The 17,288-nt window shown below is 44.4% G+C and overlaps 1 protein-coding gene across 1 annotated transcript in view; it reads left to right on the top strand.

Moving 5' to 3' along the window:
* The window catches only part of LOC126235024 (ATP-binding cassette sub-family C member 4-like), a 181,765-nt gene that overhangs the window by 22,249 nt on the left and 142,228 nt on the right, over positions 1-17,288 (top strand). Inside the window, exons 2-4 of the mRNA XM_049943760.1 lie at positions 4,962-5,063; positions 5,182-5,316; positions 11,212-11,416. Of these exons, the coding sequence (XP_049799717.1) occupies positions 4,962-5,063; positions 5,182-5,316; positions 11,212-11,416 (442 nt within the window). The remainder of the gene's footprint in view (positions 1-4,961; positions 5,064-5,181; positions 5,317-11,211; positions 11,417-17,288) is intronic.

Below are 17,288 nucleotides of genomic sequence, written 5' to 3'. Positions count from 1 at the left end.
TTCCATTAAAGTCCCCTAGGATAATTCTTATATTACGATGTAACATTCATAAATGTCCATGCACCGACTGAAGATTCAACTGAGAATGAGAAAGATGAGTACTATAAGGAATTATAGAGAGTAATAGAAAGTATTCCAACAAAACACTACTTTCAGCATAGTAATGCAATCTGTGCATTCTCTTCATTTTCCTGGGCTGTAGCTCATACAGCCAGGTATGTTTTAGATGGGTGCAGCTGATATGATGTCTCTCCTGATGCTTCTGGTGTGGATCTGCCACCAGTGACTCGTCGTCACAAGCGTTGTTTTTCCTAATGTATTGTCCAAAGCTTACATCGTTATACACTTCCTTTTTACCTATTAACAGTTCTCTAAATTCGCTTTATTGACGATATTCTGATGGTGCTCACTATCAGACATCGCAGATGGAGCTACTCATCCTGGTTTTGTCCCATTTACACTACTTTATTTGCCAAAAAAAAAAAAAAAAAAAAAAAAAAATCAAATAAATTTTCTTTCGTTCTTCGGGTTTTTCTAAATTGTTTTTTTTTTCAAAATCATCCTATTTTGTTGTTCATTTGTTCATTGTTCCACGTATTTTACTCAAATGCTTACGTTTCTAAAGTTCATAATGTGAAGATGTTGAGATATTTAGAAAATAGTAATGGGCGTACTATTCCCTATGGGTGACGATTGATGCAGTTTGAGATTTGCATTTGGAGGCGCTCTTGCAAGGGTTAGTTCAATAAGTCCAGGGGAGCAGATGGAGATGGTAAATACACACATCAAAAAAAGTCTCGCGTCATCCCGGTTCCCAGAAGTCCTGAAGACAGACGTTAACTGTGGATATTGTATCAAAACACAGTCCATTTGAATGTCCAGAGAGCCGGCCGCGGTGGTCTAGCGGTTCTAGGCGCTCAGTCCGGAACCGCGCGACTACTACGGTCGCAGGTTCGAATCCTGCCTCGGGCATGGATGTGTGTGATGTCCTTAGGTTAGTTACGTTTAAGTAGTTCTAAGTTCCAGGGGACTGATGACCACAGATGTTAAGTCCCATAGTGCTTAGAGCCATTTGAACCATTTGAACCAATGTCCAGAGACGTCACTAAAACCGCCCAAATATGTTCAAATGGTTCAAATGGCTCTGAGCACTATGGGACTCAACTGCTGAGATCATTAGTCCCCTAGAACTTAGAACTAGTTAAACCTTACTAACCTAAGGACATCACAAACATCCATGCCCGAGGCACGATTCGAACCTGCGACCGTAGCGGTCTTGCGGTTCCAGACTGCAGCGCCTTTAACCGCACGACCACTGCGGCCGGCCCCAAATATGTAAACAACCATGCATGAGCAGCGCCTATTAGTCGGAGGGAGTCCGACAGCCGATCAGTTCAAGTCATTCCACAAGGTAAACGCTCATTCCAAAGGTACACGGCTCGCGCTGTCTGTAGTTCAACCATGCCTAGACGGTCAATACCGCGGTTCGATCGCGTCCGCATTGTTACTTTGCGCCTGGAAGGGCTCTCAACAAGGTAAGTGTCCACGCGCCTCGCAGTGAACCAAAGCGATGTTGTTCGGACATGGAGGAGATACGGAGAGACAGAAACTGTCGATGACATGCCTCACTCAGGTCGCCCAAGGGCTACTACTGCAGTGGATGACAGCTACCTACGGATAATGGCTCGGAGGAACCTTGACAGCAACGCCACAATGTTGAATAATGCTTTTCGTGCAGCCACAGGACACCGTGTTACGACTAATACTGTGCGCGATAGGCTGCATGTTGCGCAACTTCACTCCCGACGTCCATGGCGATGTCCAACTTTGCAGCGCGGTACAGATGCGCCCAACAACATGCCGAATGGACCGCTCAAGACTGCATCACGGTCTCTTCTCCGATGAGTGTCCCATATGCCTTCAACCAGACAATCGACGGAGACACACTTTCCAGCGAGTGCAGCAAGGTGGAGGTACCCTGATGTTTTGGGGTGGCGGTATGTGTGGCCGACGTAATCTGCTGGTGGTCGATTAAGGCGCCGTAACGGCTGTACGATACGTGACTGCCGTCCTCCGACCGATAGTGCAACCATATCGGCAGCATATTGGCGAGGCATTCGTCCTCATGGACGACAATTCGCGCCTCCATTGTGCACATTTTGTCAATGACTTCCTTCAAGATAACGACATCGCTCGACTAGAGTGGCCAGCATGTTCTTCAGATATGAACCCTATCGCACATGCCTCGGATAGATTGAAAAGGGCTATTTATGGACGACGTGACCCACCGACCACTCTGAGGGATCTACGCCGAATCGTCGTTGAGGAGTGGGACAGACTGGACCAACAGTGCCTTGATGAACTTGTGGATAGTATGCCTGCGGTGTATACAGCAGTCTGGACCACCACCTCTGAAGGTCTCGCCGTATGGTGGTACAACATGCAATGTGTAGTTTTCATGAGCAATGAAATGGGCGGAAATGATGTTTATGTTGATCCCTACTCCAGTTTTCTGTATAGGTTCCGGAACTCTCTGAACCGAGCTGATGCAAAACTTTTTTGATATGTGTGTCTCAGTTGTTTTCAGATACACGGCTTGGTTAGTACAGTAAAGAATGAAGGTTGCATGGTCTCCGTGGTGGTAGTAGTATTTGTTACGAGTTAGTTACTGCAGGTGCAAGGAGCAGCTGGCAGTTGCTAATAATTTCTAATATCAAGCTCAAGGCATATGTGGTTTCCATATAAAGAGGAAATAGGTTATTGAATAAGCCATAGACAAGATTAATCTCACTTAAGTCGTGATCTGTGCAAAAATCGTCCATAATTTTAATCTTTCGTTCCTTCCTTCCAGACCATATTCTCTTATATTTATTCTTCACTTACTTTCCGCACTATCGAATAACAGTTCCCAATCATCGTATCTCTTCATATACTGTGTAGCTTCTTTTATCACTTTACGTATATCCTTTTTCAATCATTTTCACATCTGCGGCTCTAGTTGGCATGTATGCTTTTACTACTGTGCAGAGTCAAATGGTTCAAATGGCTCTGAGCACTATAGGACTCAACTGCTGAGGTTATTAGTCCCCTAGAACTTAGAACTAGTTAAACCTAACTAACCTAAGGACATCACAAACATCCATGCCCGAGGCAGGATTCGAACCTGCGACCGTAGCGGTCTTGCGGTTCCAGACTGCAGCGCCTTTAACCGCACGGCCACTTCGGCCGGCTGTGCAGAGTCGTTGTTTGGGTTTTGGCTACGATAATCAGCAGCTATGTTGTTCACAGTAGTACTCCGCATTTCTGCTTTCTTGTTCATAACTGGGACCGCTCCAACACTATTCCACATTGACGGCAAAAAATCGCAGCACCAAGAAGGAGTTGTGGGACATAAACGAAAGTTGCTAGGCGTGGTCCTGTATCTGGAAGGTGGTGTCTGTTCAGATTTCGCGCCAGCCGCACTATGAGAATGAAAATCGAGTTTGCTTTAAATACACATTGTGAAAGTCGTGAGAAACAGTTACGTTTGAGACTGGATGTGGTGAGATGATGTTAGTCTTGTTGCCTTTAAGGCGACAAAGACGCCATTATAAAGACCTCACTGAGTTTAAACGAGGTCGTGCAATACAGCTGTTTCTTCTACGATGCTAAGGAAATACATGGCAGTAGTGTAGCCTCTCTAAATGGTTGTTGGCAGTGGTGATCACGAAAATGTACAGTCGCTATGAGACCAGGCTACAGACTGGCACGTGGCACTGTCTAGAGGGAAGACCGTCGTCTTCGGAGTATGGCACTGGCGCATCGTACTCCATCTGCAGCAGAAACTTGAGCAGTAGTTGGTACCACAGGGACACAAGGAACTCCAAGCCCGATACCTTGTAGCGTGCATTCCATTGTCCCGAAACCAAAGCCGTTTGCGGCTTCAGTATGTCAAGCCAGAGCTCATTGGAGGGCAGGTTGGAGGTCTGTTGTATTTTCCAATGAAAGTTGCTTTTGCCCCGGCGCCAGTGATGGCCGTTAGTTAAGGAGGAGGCCAGTTGATGGCCTTCGAGCAACCTGTCCGTGTGCTAGACTCACTGGACCTACACCTGGAGTTATGACTTGAGGTGCGATTCGTATGACAGCAGGAGCACTCTCATGGTGTACAATCTAATAATTCGACCTGCTCTGCTGCCATTCAGGAAACGCATTTCAAGGGCATGTTTTCCAACAGGCTGACGCTCTCCCATATACCGCTATTGTAGCCCAGTATGCTCTGCACATTGTCGACATATTAGCTTGGCCTGCTCGTGCACCAGTTATGTCTCCAATGGAGCACATACTGGATGTCATCGGATGCCAACTCCAGCGTCATCCACAAATAGCATTAACTGTCCCTGTATTCACATACAGGTGCAACAGGCACAAACTGACATCCGGCACCTGAAAAACAAAGTAAATGTACGTTGGCATGCTTGCATTCAACATTATTAATGTAACAATATTTTACGTTTGCAGTGGCTTATCTAATGCCTACATAACCTTATCTTGCAACGTTAACCAATTAACTACGTTACCTAGAAAAATGTTTTCCAGAAATTTCAATACTCTACATTAATAATTTTTGGGCGTCACTATCTTTTTTTCCGTCGGTGCATTTGAAGTTTCGTTGATACTCTTGCACTCACATTACCAGAAGTCCTATTCTTCCTGTCAGCGCAGTACACTTTTTTCTTTTTTTCCTGGTTCTTCTCCGGTTCTCTATGGGGTCGTCATTGTTATATCAGTTTAGACAATGTAAGTGGTATTTTGTGACCGAAGCTCTTCCTTACCCAACCACGACTTCCGAGAAAGAATGTGTATATCTCATCTGTTTGCATCTAGTGTAGATCTCAATTTCGGATTTCTTCAATTCGCTACTATTTGTTTGTTGCTATTCTTAAACGAAACTTTGATTTGAAAGTATCTGAATTGCGACCCAGGTGGATGCGGAAAACTCTGTGGAAACGAAACCTAACAGAAGACGATCTGTTTGACAGACTGGACAGGGATGCCACGGATAAACTGGGAGACAGGTTGCAAAAGTAAGTTCCTCTTTACATGTCGCTAGATACTCAGCTGTGGGTCTCATTCGTTTGACGATTCTTCATGCTGGTAACCACAGAACTCTTTCTTAACTTATGTGAATACTCTTGGTTTCAGATCATGGGATGAGGAACTTATTCGTGCAAAGGAAAAGGGCACCAAGCCTAGTTTAGCGAGAGCAATTTTTCGAACTTTCTGGTTGCGGTATTTCATCTACGGTGTATGTGAGCTGTTTGACCTTCTAATCCTCAGGTAAGGTAACTAAATGTTTGGACCAAAAAATTCATTTTAAATAACATGTATGTTTCTAGCTAATGACAAAGAATTTCCTAAAACACATATTACTACTGCTGTTTCGTGTATATGAACGTGCTATTTCATTATTTGTAATTATAATGGTAACACACTTCTATTAGTAACAAAACATTCACAGGTCTCAAGATTTAATGGTCAACATAGTTAAAAAAGAATGATTTTGTAATAGAGGAAAAACCCATGTGTATTAATAGCGTAAAGCTTGTTGGGAACTGCATACTAAATGGTTATGCTTCTAATCGTCCGAAACCGATGCTCGAATACAAAGAAACTGATATCGGCATGCGTATTCAAATACATAGATATGTAAACAGGCAGAATACGGCGCTGCGGTCGGCAACGCCTATATAAGACAAAAAATGTCCGGCGCAGTGTTAGGTCGCTTATTGCTGCTACAGTGGCAGGTAATCAATATTTAAGCGAGTTTAAACGTTGTGTAATGGTCGGCGCACGAGCGACGGGGCACAGCACTTCCGAGACAGCGATGAAGTGGGGATTTTCCCTTACTACCATTTCACGAATGTACCGTGAATATCAGGACTCCGGTAAAACATCAAATCTCCGACATCGCTGCACAGCTCGACCAACGACGACTGAAGAGAATCGTTCAACGTGACAGAAGTGCAGTCCTTCCGCAAACTGCTGCAGATTTCAATGCAGGGACATCAATAACTGTCAGCGTGCGAATCACTCAACGAAACATCATCGAATTGGCTTTCGGAGTCGAAGGCCCACTCGTGTAGCTTTGATGACTCCACGACACAAAGCTTTACGCCTCACCTGGGCCCAACACCAACAGTGGACTGTTGATGGTTCAAATGGCTCTGAGCACTATGGGACTTAACTACTGAGGTCATCAGTCCCCTAGAACTTAGAACTACTTAAACCTAACTAACCTAAGGACATCACACACATCCATGCCCGAGGCAGGATTCGAACCTGCGACCGTAGAAGTCGTGCGGTTCCAGTCTGTAGCGCCTAGAACCGTTCGGCCACTTATGCCGGCTGACTGTTGATGACTGGAATGTTGGTTTGCTGGTTTGCTTGGATTCACCCATGATTTACGGCGCTTAGGATTATCAAAATATATCCATTTTTCATCACTTGACGCTATTCGGTTGAGTGACGACATTCTTTTGTATCTGGCGATCAGAATTTCACAAATGGTCTTTCGATCTGCTTGCTGCCTTTCATTCAGTTCATGCGGAACCCATTTTCTCACTTTCTGCATCTTTTCCATAGTTTTCAACCGAAGAGAAACGGCTTTCTGCGCCACATTCAGTTGTTACGCGAGTCTCTGCTGAGTTTGAGCATCATCTTCATCCAATAAGGCGTGCAATTTGTTTTCGTCAAATTTTTTCGGCCGGCCGCTGTGGCAGATCGGTTCTAGGCGCTTCAGTCCGGAGCCGCGCTACTGCTACGGTCACAGGTTCGAATCCTGCCTCGGCCATGGATGTGTTTGATGTCCTTAGTTTAGTTAGGTTTAAGTAGTTCTAAATCGAGGGGACTGATGACCTCAGATGTTAAGTCCCATAGTGCTCAGAGCCGTTTGAACCATATTTTTTTTTACCTTTTTCGATGATTTCCCGCGCTCGTCGTTTCTCACGTCAAAACCACCACTTTTGAATTTTTTGAATCACTCGAAACATTGTTTTCCCAAGAGCATGTTCGCCGAAAACTTCGACAAGCATTCGATGGGATTCTGCGGCAGTTTTCTTCAAATGAAAACAGAAAATCAATGCTGTCCGAAAATGGTAGATCGTAGACACAGAACTCGACATGTTTACGAGTTTGAAACAGATACCGATGTACGGAACTTGGGTTACTGTATGCTGGCATTCGTCAGCCGTTACAGGAAGCAGACGGCACTGCAGACGCAGTCTCACGGGCCCTGCACTGACGCCTAGCACCATCTATAGGGAGATTCTGATTTCGTATTTCTGCACCTGGTATATTCAGTTCACTAGGCAAGACAGTAGTCCAGGGAAAAATCCCTTACTTTGATCTCGTTGTTACAACGGATGGAATCCCGATTAAATTTTATATATGGTTGCAAGGAAAGGACCAGTACTGACTCAGTCATCCGTGATGATTAGAATCACCTCCGCTCTTATAAAATTGCCGCACTCAGGGTGTTACTCCAAAGGCTGCACAGAGTACGACTTAGCCAGGAAGCCTTTCACAGGGAATTAAAAGTTATTCACTACACTTCACACTTTTCATAGATTTTGGTAGAATGTCTGAAGTAGATGGCAAAGAACTGCGTGCAAAGAACATTGTACCCTTTTTCACACCAAAAATTCTTGCTATCTCCGTTAGATACGAGGATACATCGGGATCAGATCCATTATTGTGGAGGTTTATAGTAGTTGTTCTGACTATGCCTTAGTAAAATACATTGGTCAGACGGGGAGAAGTTTTAATGTTGATTTTAAAAAAACCTATTTGATGAGGGGAGCTCGAAAACGGCACGCAATCCACATTTACGTGCTACGGGCACTGCATTACAAACTTTTCTGAAACTCCAAAATATTTACATAGGGCAGCTAAGGGCCGCCTGCTTAACATTTTAGAAGAAGTGAAAATAATGAAATGCCTTAAAAATATATGCGGATTTACCCTTAATACTCAGATAGAGTTACTTCTCCATTCCTTTTTGGCATATTTTGAGTGGATACACAAAACGCACACAAGTGGTGGTTAGTGTTTAACGTCCCGTCGACAACGAGGTCATTAGAGACGGAGCGCAAGCTCGGGTTATGGAAGGATTGGGAAGGAAATCGGCCGTACCCTTTCAAAGGAACCATCCCGGCATTTGCCTGAAACGATTTAGGGAAATCACGGAAAACCTAAAGCAGGATGGCTGGAGACGGGATTGAACCGTCGTCCTACCAAATGCGAGTCCAGTGTGCTAACCACTGCGCCACCGCGCTCGCACACGAGTCACAGCTTTTGACACAACAAGTATCTTACCGGCTTCCTCTCCCTTTCGTGGCTTCGTTCTATCCACCTACAGTGGTTAGACGTTTGTCATGTTATTGTGATACAAATCTGTTATCGTGTGTTCATTTTGGTTCCTCATTGTAGTTCTAGCACTATGAAAAATTTCTGAAGTTGTTCCATTTTTTAAGATAACAAATGCTATATGATTTTTTAAGATATCAGACCTTTTACCTCTGAATTTTTGCGTTTTGTTGGCCTTCATTCTTCATCTCTTTGGACAACTGATGTGCGCTATTTCACACTGTGGCATATAATATAGATTCTAGTGTGACTTTGTGATGGTATTATGTATCTTTTTGTTAAGTGTAATGCTGTTAGGACCGGCTATATTGGTTGTTCATTTTCGTGGAGGAGTTCATTACCTTGTGGTGCTTTTACGTGTGTATATATCAGTGTGGTTTGGCACCTTGTCGACCACTTTCACATGTTGTGGCCTCTGGCTAGCTATAACGATTTCTCTTGCTCCGTGCATGCGCTGCTAAGCGCATTCGTCCGAGGACGCAGCTCGCTGATCCATACATTTCATAAAAGTGAATGTATGTTTGTATCTAAGCTCAACTCCTCCTAAGCCAATGGCTCGATTTGACCAAACGTGGTACACATATAACTTACTTTCTGAAAATCACAGGGGGGAGAGGTGGGGGGAGAAAGAACCGTATACCTCCCAAAGTGGTAGGTTGCGGGGGGGGGGGGGGGGGGGGGGGAGGGAGGGGAATGATGGAAAAGGAGCGTATCGCTCGGCGCGCAAACAGCCAGACTACAGCTATTCATCCAGTTCTTGAGAATGGGAACCCTTAGCGACTTGCTGTCAACTTTGCACAATTTCAAACCTTTACGAAACTATTTCTCGCTGGCACTTCTCCAACAAAATGCTTACTACATTTTCGCTGTTCATGGAGTGAAACTGCCGCGTCAGGTATGGTCTTTTAATTTATGACTTCTTTGCTCTGTAACGCTTGTTATAGACAGTATCTACATACACCAATGGACGTACCTGCAAAATTATTGAGGAGATAAGACGTCTTAAACCCCGAGCTGCTAGAAAACGAAACTGTAGGGTGAAATTCGCTAGAGACAGAGGTGAAAATACGAGTGAAATACGTTAAATATACGTGAAAGACATGTGACATGTGTGTACTTGGGCTAAGCGTGGACGAGAAGCTCCTCCGTAACCCCAAAAACGATTTTATTATTAGGGGCGTTCAGAAAGAAACAAGCCGGAGGCATAATCACAGAAACCAGTACTTGTATGTTAGAAGTATTGACCCTGGCTGTTGAGACACTTGTCCCACTGTGAAAAGGTGGCTAACGGCTGTCTCATGGAATTCCCGGGGCTGCAATGCCAACCAGTTCTACATGTACAGCTGAACGTCGTCGTCCACACGAGTGCAGGAACGGTTATGCTGACGTTCTTCTTTGACCGAGATGGCCCCCTTCTGATTCACTTCCTGCAGCACGGAACAACAGTGAATGCCCAGTGTTACTCGCAAGCGTTGACCACCCTTTGGCAAGGGTTCAAATCAAAATAACCAGACAATCTCAACTGTGGGGTCATTCTGCTCCACGACAGTGCAAAGCCTCATACGGCCAACACAGTCGCGGCACTCCTGCAGAAATTTAAGTGGGAGGTTCTCAGCCACCCTCTCCCTGTTATTATGCCATTTTTGGTCCACTTAAAATGTCTCTGAGGGCAAACAATTCACCTCGGTCGACGTCGTCCAGCTGTACGTGCAGAACTGGTTACATCGCAGCCCCAGGAACTTCATGATACAGCCTTTCACCGCCTTGTGTCACAGTGGGACAAGTGTGTCAACAGCCAGGGTCAGTATTTCTAACATACAGGTACTGGTTTCTGTAATTATGCCTCTGGCTCTTTTCTTTCTGAGTACTCCTTATACATACCGTATGGAAAGCAGCACTGTGGGAAAAAGAACTAGCATCCTCCTATTTGTATCGGAATGACAACTTGGAGAGAGAATGTTGCAGGGAGAGATGGACAGAGAGGTGAAAGGAGATGGTGGACAGAGAGTGGGGGTGGGGGAGGTGAACAGAGAGAGGGGGAGGAGCAGATAGGCAGAGAGAGGGGGAAGGAAGAGCCGGATTAATAGAAGACTGGAATAAACACATACCAGGCAGTTGGGCAAAGCCGGACACTCAACTAGTATGTTGCACTAGTGCGCTGGGTGCTGTTCCCGAGAAGACGTAGCGCATGTTTTCGGGAAACCTGTTGAGGTTGAGAGGGGGAAGGTGGCGGTAGGTGTTCTTTCCATCGTCATGATGTTGGTTGTTATTTTTAAAAATTTGTTTCAATGGATATGTTCTGCCGCTGTTCCTCTGGTTACTTTACTGGTAACAGTTGCGTACTTTATTACGCCAGTTTTGTGCAGGAAGATATGGGACTTCTGTAACTTACTATTACGGAGATTTTGAGACTACTATGTCTCGATAGGTCCGTATTCTCCACTTGTTGATCAACACTGTATGTACTAGGTACATCGTATTCAAGATAGATCTAATTTTTGAATCTTCTTTACGTCCGTAGTTTATCATCTGAAGATGTGATTGCAATGTCATGAAACTAGTTGTGATTAATAAATCGTTTTGACGCAATTGTTATGGTTTTCAACAATTAAAATATTTCGAAGAGTTGTGAATTTAGTGTCAACGGTTCGATACTTCTTTCCGGAAAGCGACAATTAGGCCCACTCTAAGGATTTAAATTCTAGAAATGAGCACATCATTTTAAACACACAGTCATAATTTATTCATAGTCGCCACAGCTGAACACCTTGCATCGAATTTATTTTGCCATTAATGTTTCCGTTGCAGAGTCGCTCAGCCGCTACTTCTGGGATTCACTATTCAATACTTCAATCCAGGCAGCACTATCACAGAAGAACAAGCCTACATCTACGCAAGTCTGATGGTGATCATCAATTTCCTGAAGATGTTCTGTTACCATCACTACAACATGCTTACCACATATGTCGGCATGAGGGTCAGGGTGGCCTGTTGCGCTCTTCTGTACCGGAAGGTGAGCACTACACGGTTTTATAGAAGGAAATCGTAAAACATTAGTGCCTGAGAATCCAAATGATTCACATGAAACTACCATCGTAGCTTATCATGAGTAAATGTGTCGTCCTGACAGCTAAAACAGGCTTAACCCACCTTCAGTTGCGTGATAGCTTGCACTCTCGAAGATACTCACGTAATTAGTTTTTGGGGTCGTGCATTGGATCATTTGTTACATCGAAGAGAGGTATCGATGTGGCTATTGTAGTGTACACAAACTCATTTCAGAATGTCTGATATGGGGATTGAACTCTGGTGCACCTAATGAACGAAATTGGTTTTTTGACTTTTCTCTTAGGGATTGTTGACTTTTTCAATACATTTCAGCTCGATAAATATACAGTTCAAATATCACAAGAGGAGAAGGTGTACACGGTACATGGAAAAGAACAAAACGCGTAGTTGGATTACTTCACGGAAAGTCAGAGTTTGCCAAATGAAATAATGGATTTTTTGGCATGTTCAAGGTCAGATGTAGACTCGAGTATTGGTTTAGTAATGATGAAGATAGGCTGAAGTACAAGAAAATCATCAGGAGGGGTGAGTCAATATATAATAAAGAGGTATAATGATGAATTGGGAAATGATGTGAATTGCTTTTCAAAGCTTTACATGCTATGGTAACGAGTAACACAGTTGGTACTTCACATGAAGAGGAATGGAAATCCATGAAATGGGCTATCACATAATTTAGATAGAAAATATAGGTAGTTGGACAATAGTTACAAGAGACGTTTAGTAACGGAAGACATACACTATGTGATCAAAGGTATCCGGACACCTGGCTGAAAATGACTTACAAGTTCGTGGCTCACTCCATCGCTAATGTTGGAATTCAGTATGGTGTTGGTCCACCCTTAGCCTTGATGACAGCTTCCACTCTCGCAGGCATACGTTCAATCAGGTGCTGGAAGGTATCTTTGGGAGTGGCAGCCCATTCTTCACGGAGTGCTGCACTGAGGAGAGGTGTTGATGTCGGTCGGTGGGGCCTGGAACGAAATCGGGGTTCCAAAACATCCCAAAGGTGTTCTATAGGATTCATGTCAGGACTCTGTGCAGGCCACTCCATTACAGTGATATTATTGTTCAAAGTGTTCAAATGTATGTGAAAACTTATGGGACTTAACTGCTAAGGTCATCAGTCCCTAAGCTTACACACTACTTAACCTGAATTATCCTAAGGACAAACATACACACCCATGCCCGAGGGAGGACTCGAACCTCCGCCGGGATATTATTGTGCTGTAACCACTGCACCACAGGCCGTGCATTATGAACAGGTGCTCGATCGTGTTGAAAGATGCAATCGCCATCCCCGTATTGCTCTTCAACAGTGGGAAGCAACAAGCATCTTAAAACATCAGTGCAGGCCTGTGCTGTGATAGTGCCAAGCAAAATAACTAGGGATGCAAGCCCCGTCCATGAAAAACACGACCGCACCATAACACCACCGCCTCCGAATTTTACTGTTGGCACTACACACGCAGGCAGATGACGTTCACCGGGCATTCACCACACCCACACTCTGCCACCGGATCGCCCCACTGTGTACCGTGATTCGTCACTTCACACAACGTTTTTCCGCTATTCAATCGTCCAATGTTTATGCTCCTTACACCAAGTGAGGCGTCATTTTATGAGCGTGATTTTATGAGCAGCCGCTCGACCATGAAATCCAAGTTTTCTCACCTCCTGCCTAACTGTCATAGTACCTGCAGTGGGTCCTGATGCAATTTGGAATTCCTGTGTGATGGTCTGGATAGATGTCTGCCTATTAAACATTAGGACTCTCTTCAAATGTCGGCGGTCTCTGTCAGTCAACAGACGCGGTCGGCCTTTACGCTTTTGTGCTGTACGTGTCCCTTCACGTTTCCACTTCACTATCACATCGGAAACAGTGGACCTAGGGATGTTTAGGAGTGTGGAAATCTTGCGTACACACGTTTGACAAATGACACCCAATCACTTGACCATGTTCGAAGTCCGTGAGTTGCGCTGAGCACCCCATTCTGCTCTCTCACGATGCCAAATGATTATAGAGGTCGCTGATATTGAGTACCTGGCAGTAGGTGGCAGCACAATGCACGTAACATAAAAGAAACGTATGTTTTTGGAGGTGTCCAGGTAGTTTTGATCAATTAGTGTATCTCAACCGATCGATGAAAGATGGAAATACAGAAATTTTCAGGAACAGAACGGACATCACATAAGTAATCCACATAGCAGTAAAAAGAAAAGGACGCGCAACGGAGTTGAAGTGGCACGGAGCGTGGGAGTGGGGGAGTCGAAGATGCTGGTGGTTTTACTGGACAAATGTCAGTTCGTCATTTCTTATCGGAAGTAAGAGGTTGTACTCATTGCTGGTGACTACGCAGAGTCCATCCAGGCCTCGTATTCGGACACGATAGCGAGGTAATGACAGGCTAACAGCTTGCACCCATACCAGTTACTCCACAACACCATGCGAGCTCCATGCACGGCACCGAGAATTGGCAAACAGACAACTTGTACTAGATGCACACAGCTCAGGACTGGGTTATAGCCCACCGGTCGCGGTTACAGCTCCAGTACAGGCTGGCTACTAACCATGGCGCTAGAGCGGACAACGTGTTCCATTCCTCGTTCATAGGCAGACTTCACGCTGACAGCCGCGCTAACTGATGTTGCTCCACTTCCTCCTTGGCCACAGACAACTAGGGCAGCGGTGTACTTGTGCCAAGTCTCCCTGCTATCGATTTCCAGGAACATGCTGGTACGGCTCGGACGTAAGTGCGAAAAAATTGCGGGAAAAAATTAAAATACGACGACATAGAAACGGTCATCGCAAGGATTCAACAAGTAGAGAAGTCAAAGTAGCGTTCGGTGACTTTACAAGCACAGTGAAGAGGGATTCTAAACATACCGGGTGGTCAAAAAGTCAGTATAAATTTGAAAATTTAATAAACCACGGAATAATGTAGATAGAGAGGTAAAAATTAACACACACATGCTTGGAATGACATGGGGTTTTATTAGAACAAAAAAAAAACAACAACAAAAACAAAGTATTGCTATACGCGTGAAAGTTCTCTTGCGCGTGTCGTTTGGTGATGATTGTGTGCTGAGCCGCCACTTTCGTCATGCTTGGCCTCCCAGGTCCCCAGACCTCAGTCCGTGCGATTATTGGCTTTGGGGTTACCTGACGTCGCAAGTGTATCGTGATCGACCGACACCTCTAGGGATGCTGAAAGACAACATCCGACGCCAATGCCTCACCATAACTCCGGACATGCTTCACAGTGCTGTTCACAACACTATTCCTCGACTACAGCTATTTTTGAGGAATGATGGTGGACATATTGAGCATTTCCTGTAAAGAACATCATCTTCGCTTTGTCTTACTTTGTTATGCTAATTATTGCTATTCTGATCAGATGAAGTGGCATCTGTCGGACATTTTTGAACTTTTGTATTTTTTTTTGTTCTAATAAAACCCCATGTCATTCCAAGCATGTGTGTCTATTTGTACCTCTCTACCTACATTATTCCGTGATTTATTCAGTTTCCAAATTTATACTGACTTTTTGATCACCCGGCACAATAGATGGATAGAGTGCACTGATAGTCTCTTCTAGAGGGAGAGAAGAGAAAATGGGTTGGAGCTCATAGGAGATAATTATAATCGGAGTTTGACAGTGCTTTTTCAGTCGTCCAGGGCCCAACCGATATGGTCTCATGACCAGGAAGGACGCTGCAGGCAATGTCATGCTGTTAGAAATGGCACTCGCATTGGTCGTCTACTGACATAGCCTATTAACGTCAGATTTCGCAGCATTGGCCTAACAGATACGTTCATCGTATTTCCCACATTGATTTCTGTGGTTATTTCACGCAGTGTTGCTTATCATTAACTCTGACAACGCAAACGCCGCTGCTCTCGGTTGTTAAGTGAAGGCCGTCGGCCATTGCGTTGTCCTTGGTGAGAGGTCAAGCCTGAAATTTGGTACCCTCGGCACACTGTTGATACTGAGGAACTCGTAATACTGAATTCCCTAAACGGTTTCCCAAATGGAATGTCGCATGCGTCTGATTCCAACTACCAATCCGCGTTCAAAGTCTGTTAATTCCCGTCGTGCGGCCATAATCACGTCGGAAAGTCGTTCATATTGTAACGCCCCCTTAGAAAAAATATATATGACTGTGCTGATAAACCTCTTACGTTATTTGATTTTCAAACAGCTGAGCAAAACTGAACGTACTCAGACATTTCTCTCTTTACTTATTCTGATCATCACTAAACTGACACACAATGTTATTTCTTTTATTTATTTATTTATTTATTTATTTATTTATTTTTGCGCAACGCAATCTGACTTTCAATAATCCCTACAAAAGAATGGCCCTGACTGACAATAACCTATACCTTTCATGAATCACTTACCTCACAAAAATCGTCGTTACTCGAACTACTGCAATACAGCGAGCGCCAATACTGCCAACTAAATGAAAGATTCTAACTACTGAAGGCACTTACTACTGATAGGCATAGTTAGCAAATGAAAGATTCTGATAGAGAACAAACAATGTATTTACCTTAATAGTGTTCAAAAGTCATAATATATGTATCAGTTCATGACATCCAGTCTTACAAATTTCCTTTTTCTGACGGACACACATCCAGATCGTCCGCTCTCAAAACTCTTCCATCTCTCTCCTCACATCCACCACTGCTGGCGGCTCACCTCCAACTGCGCAACGCTCCGCACTGTTCACAAACAAGAGCCCAACACTACACAAGCGAATATTCCAACAATGAATCCTACCTGCCACAGACTGCACACAGCACAGCCAGTGATTTTCATACAGAGCACTACGTGACGTCACCAACATAAAAACCTAAACAGCGAACTTACTATATGAATTACCTGATTACAAATGACAGCTCCGCCAAAGCACTGCTTTTTATACCTTATGTATACTATGCTACCGCAATCTGAATATGTTTGTTCCAGTAACCCATGACTTTTGTCACCACGTGTAAACTGATGAGCCAAATCATTATGTCTGTTGCCTAGCCCGAGAGTGCATGTCTTCTGTTGACGTCACTAGCGCGTGATACGGTAAGGAGAACACATAAGCGAAGCGGAAAGGAGTTGGGAATCATACCGACGACGATAAGGGCCAGAAAAGTGGAAATCCACTGACATAAACGACTCTGATAAAGGCCAGATTCTTATGTCCCGGCGCCTCCAAAGCGAGCAGCCTGGTAACGGCAAATATAGTCGATAGTTCGCTTGCTTCTGTCTTCAGCAAGTATTAAAAGTGACTGCAGAATGGTGAGTCCACGAGTAAGCCACAAGGTGCTGGACGTACACGCTTGACTACAGATCGTAGAGGTTGGAGTCTTGTTCGCTTAGTTAGGGAGGACACGTAGCGACCGATGACAGGCCTAATGACAGTGTACCGTGTTGGTGCAGGCACAAGTATTTCGGAGCACACTGTTCTGTACATATTGATGAATGTGGAGCTCCGTTAGACGAACCCTACGTGTCCCTATGTTGAACCAAGCAGATCGTCAATTACGAATACAGTCGGACTGAAGCATTAGAGATAGGACTGTAGATCAATAGAAACTTTATACCTGGTCAGATGAATAATTTTTCTTGTTATACCAAATCGATGGTCGTGTCTGGATACGACGTTATGAACGGCGCTTGAACTATCACCACGTCACGGGCGATGGTATACAGGACATTCAGACGGCTTTCATGGGATCTGTGGTGGTAATCAAATACACCATGACGTCTGTGGTCTACGTGAACATCACTGCGGATCACGTTCAACCCGTCGTG

This window comes from Schistocerca nitens, chromosome 2, assembly GCF_023898315.1.
Source record: "Schistocerca nitens isolate TAMUIC-IGC-003100 chromosome 2, iqSchNite1.1, whole genome shotgun sequence".
Taxonomy (NCBI): Eukaryota; Metazoa; Arthropoda; class Insecta; order Orthoptera; family Acrididae; genus Schistocerca; species Schistocerca nitens.
This window is presented reverse-complemented; position numbering and strand designations above follow the sequence as displayed.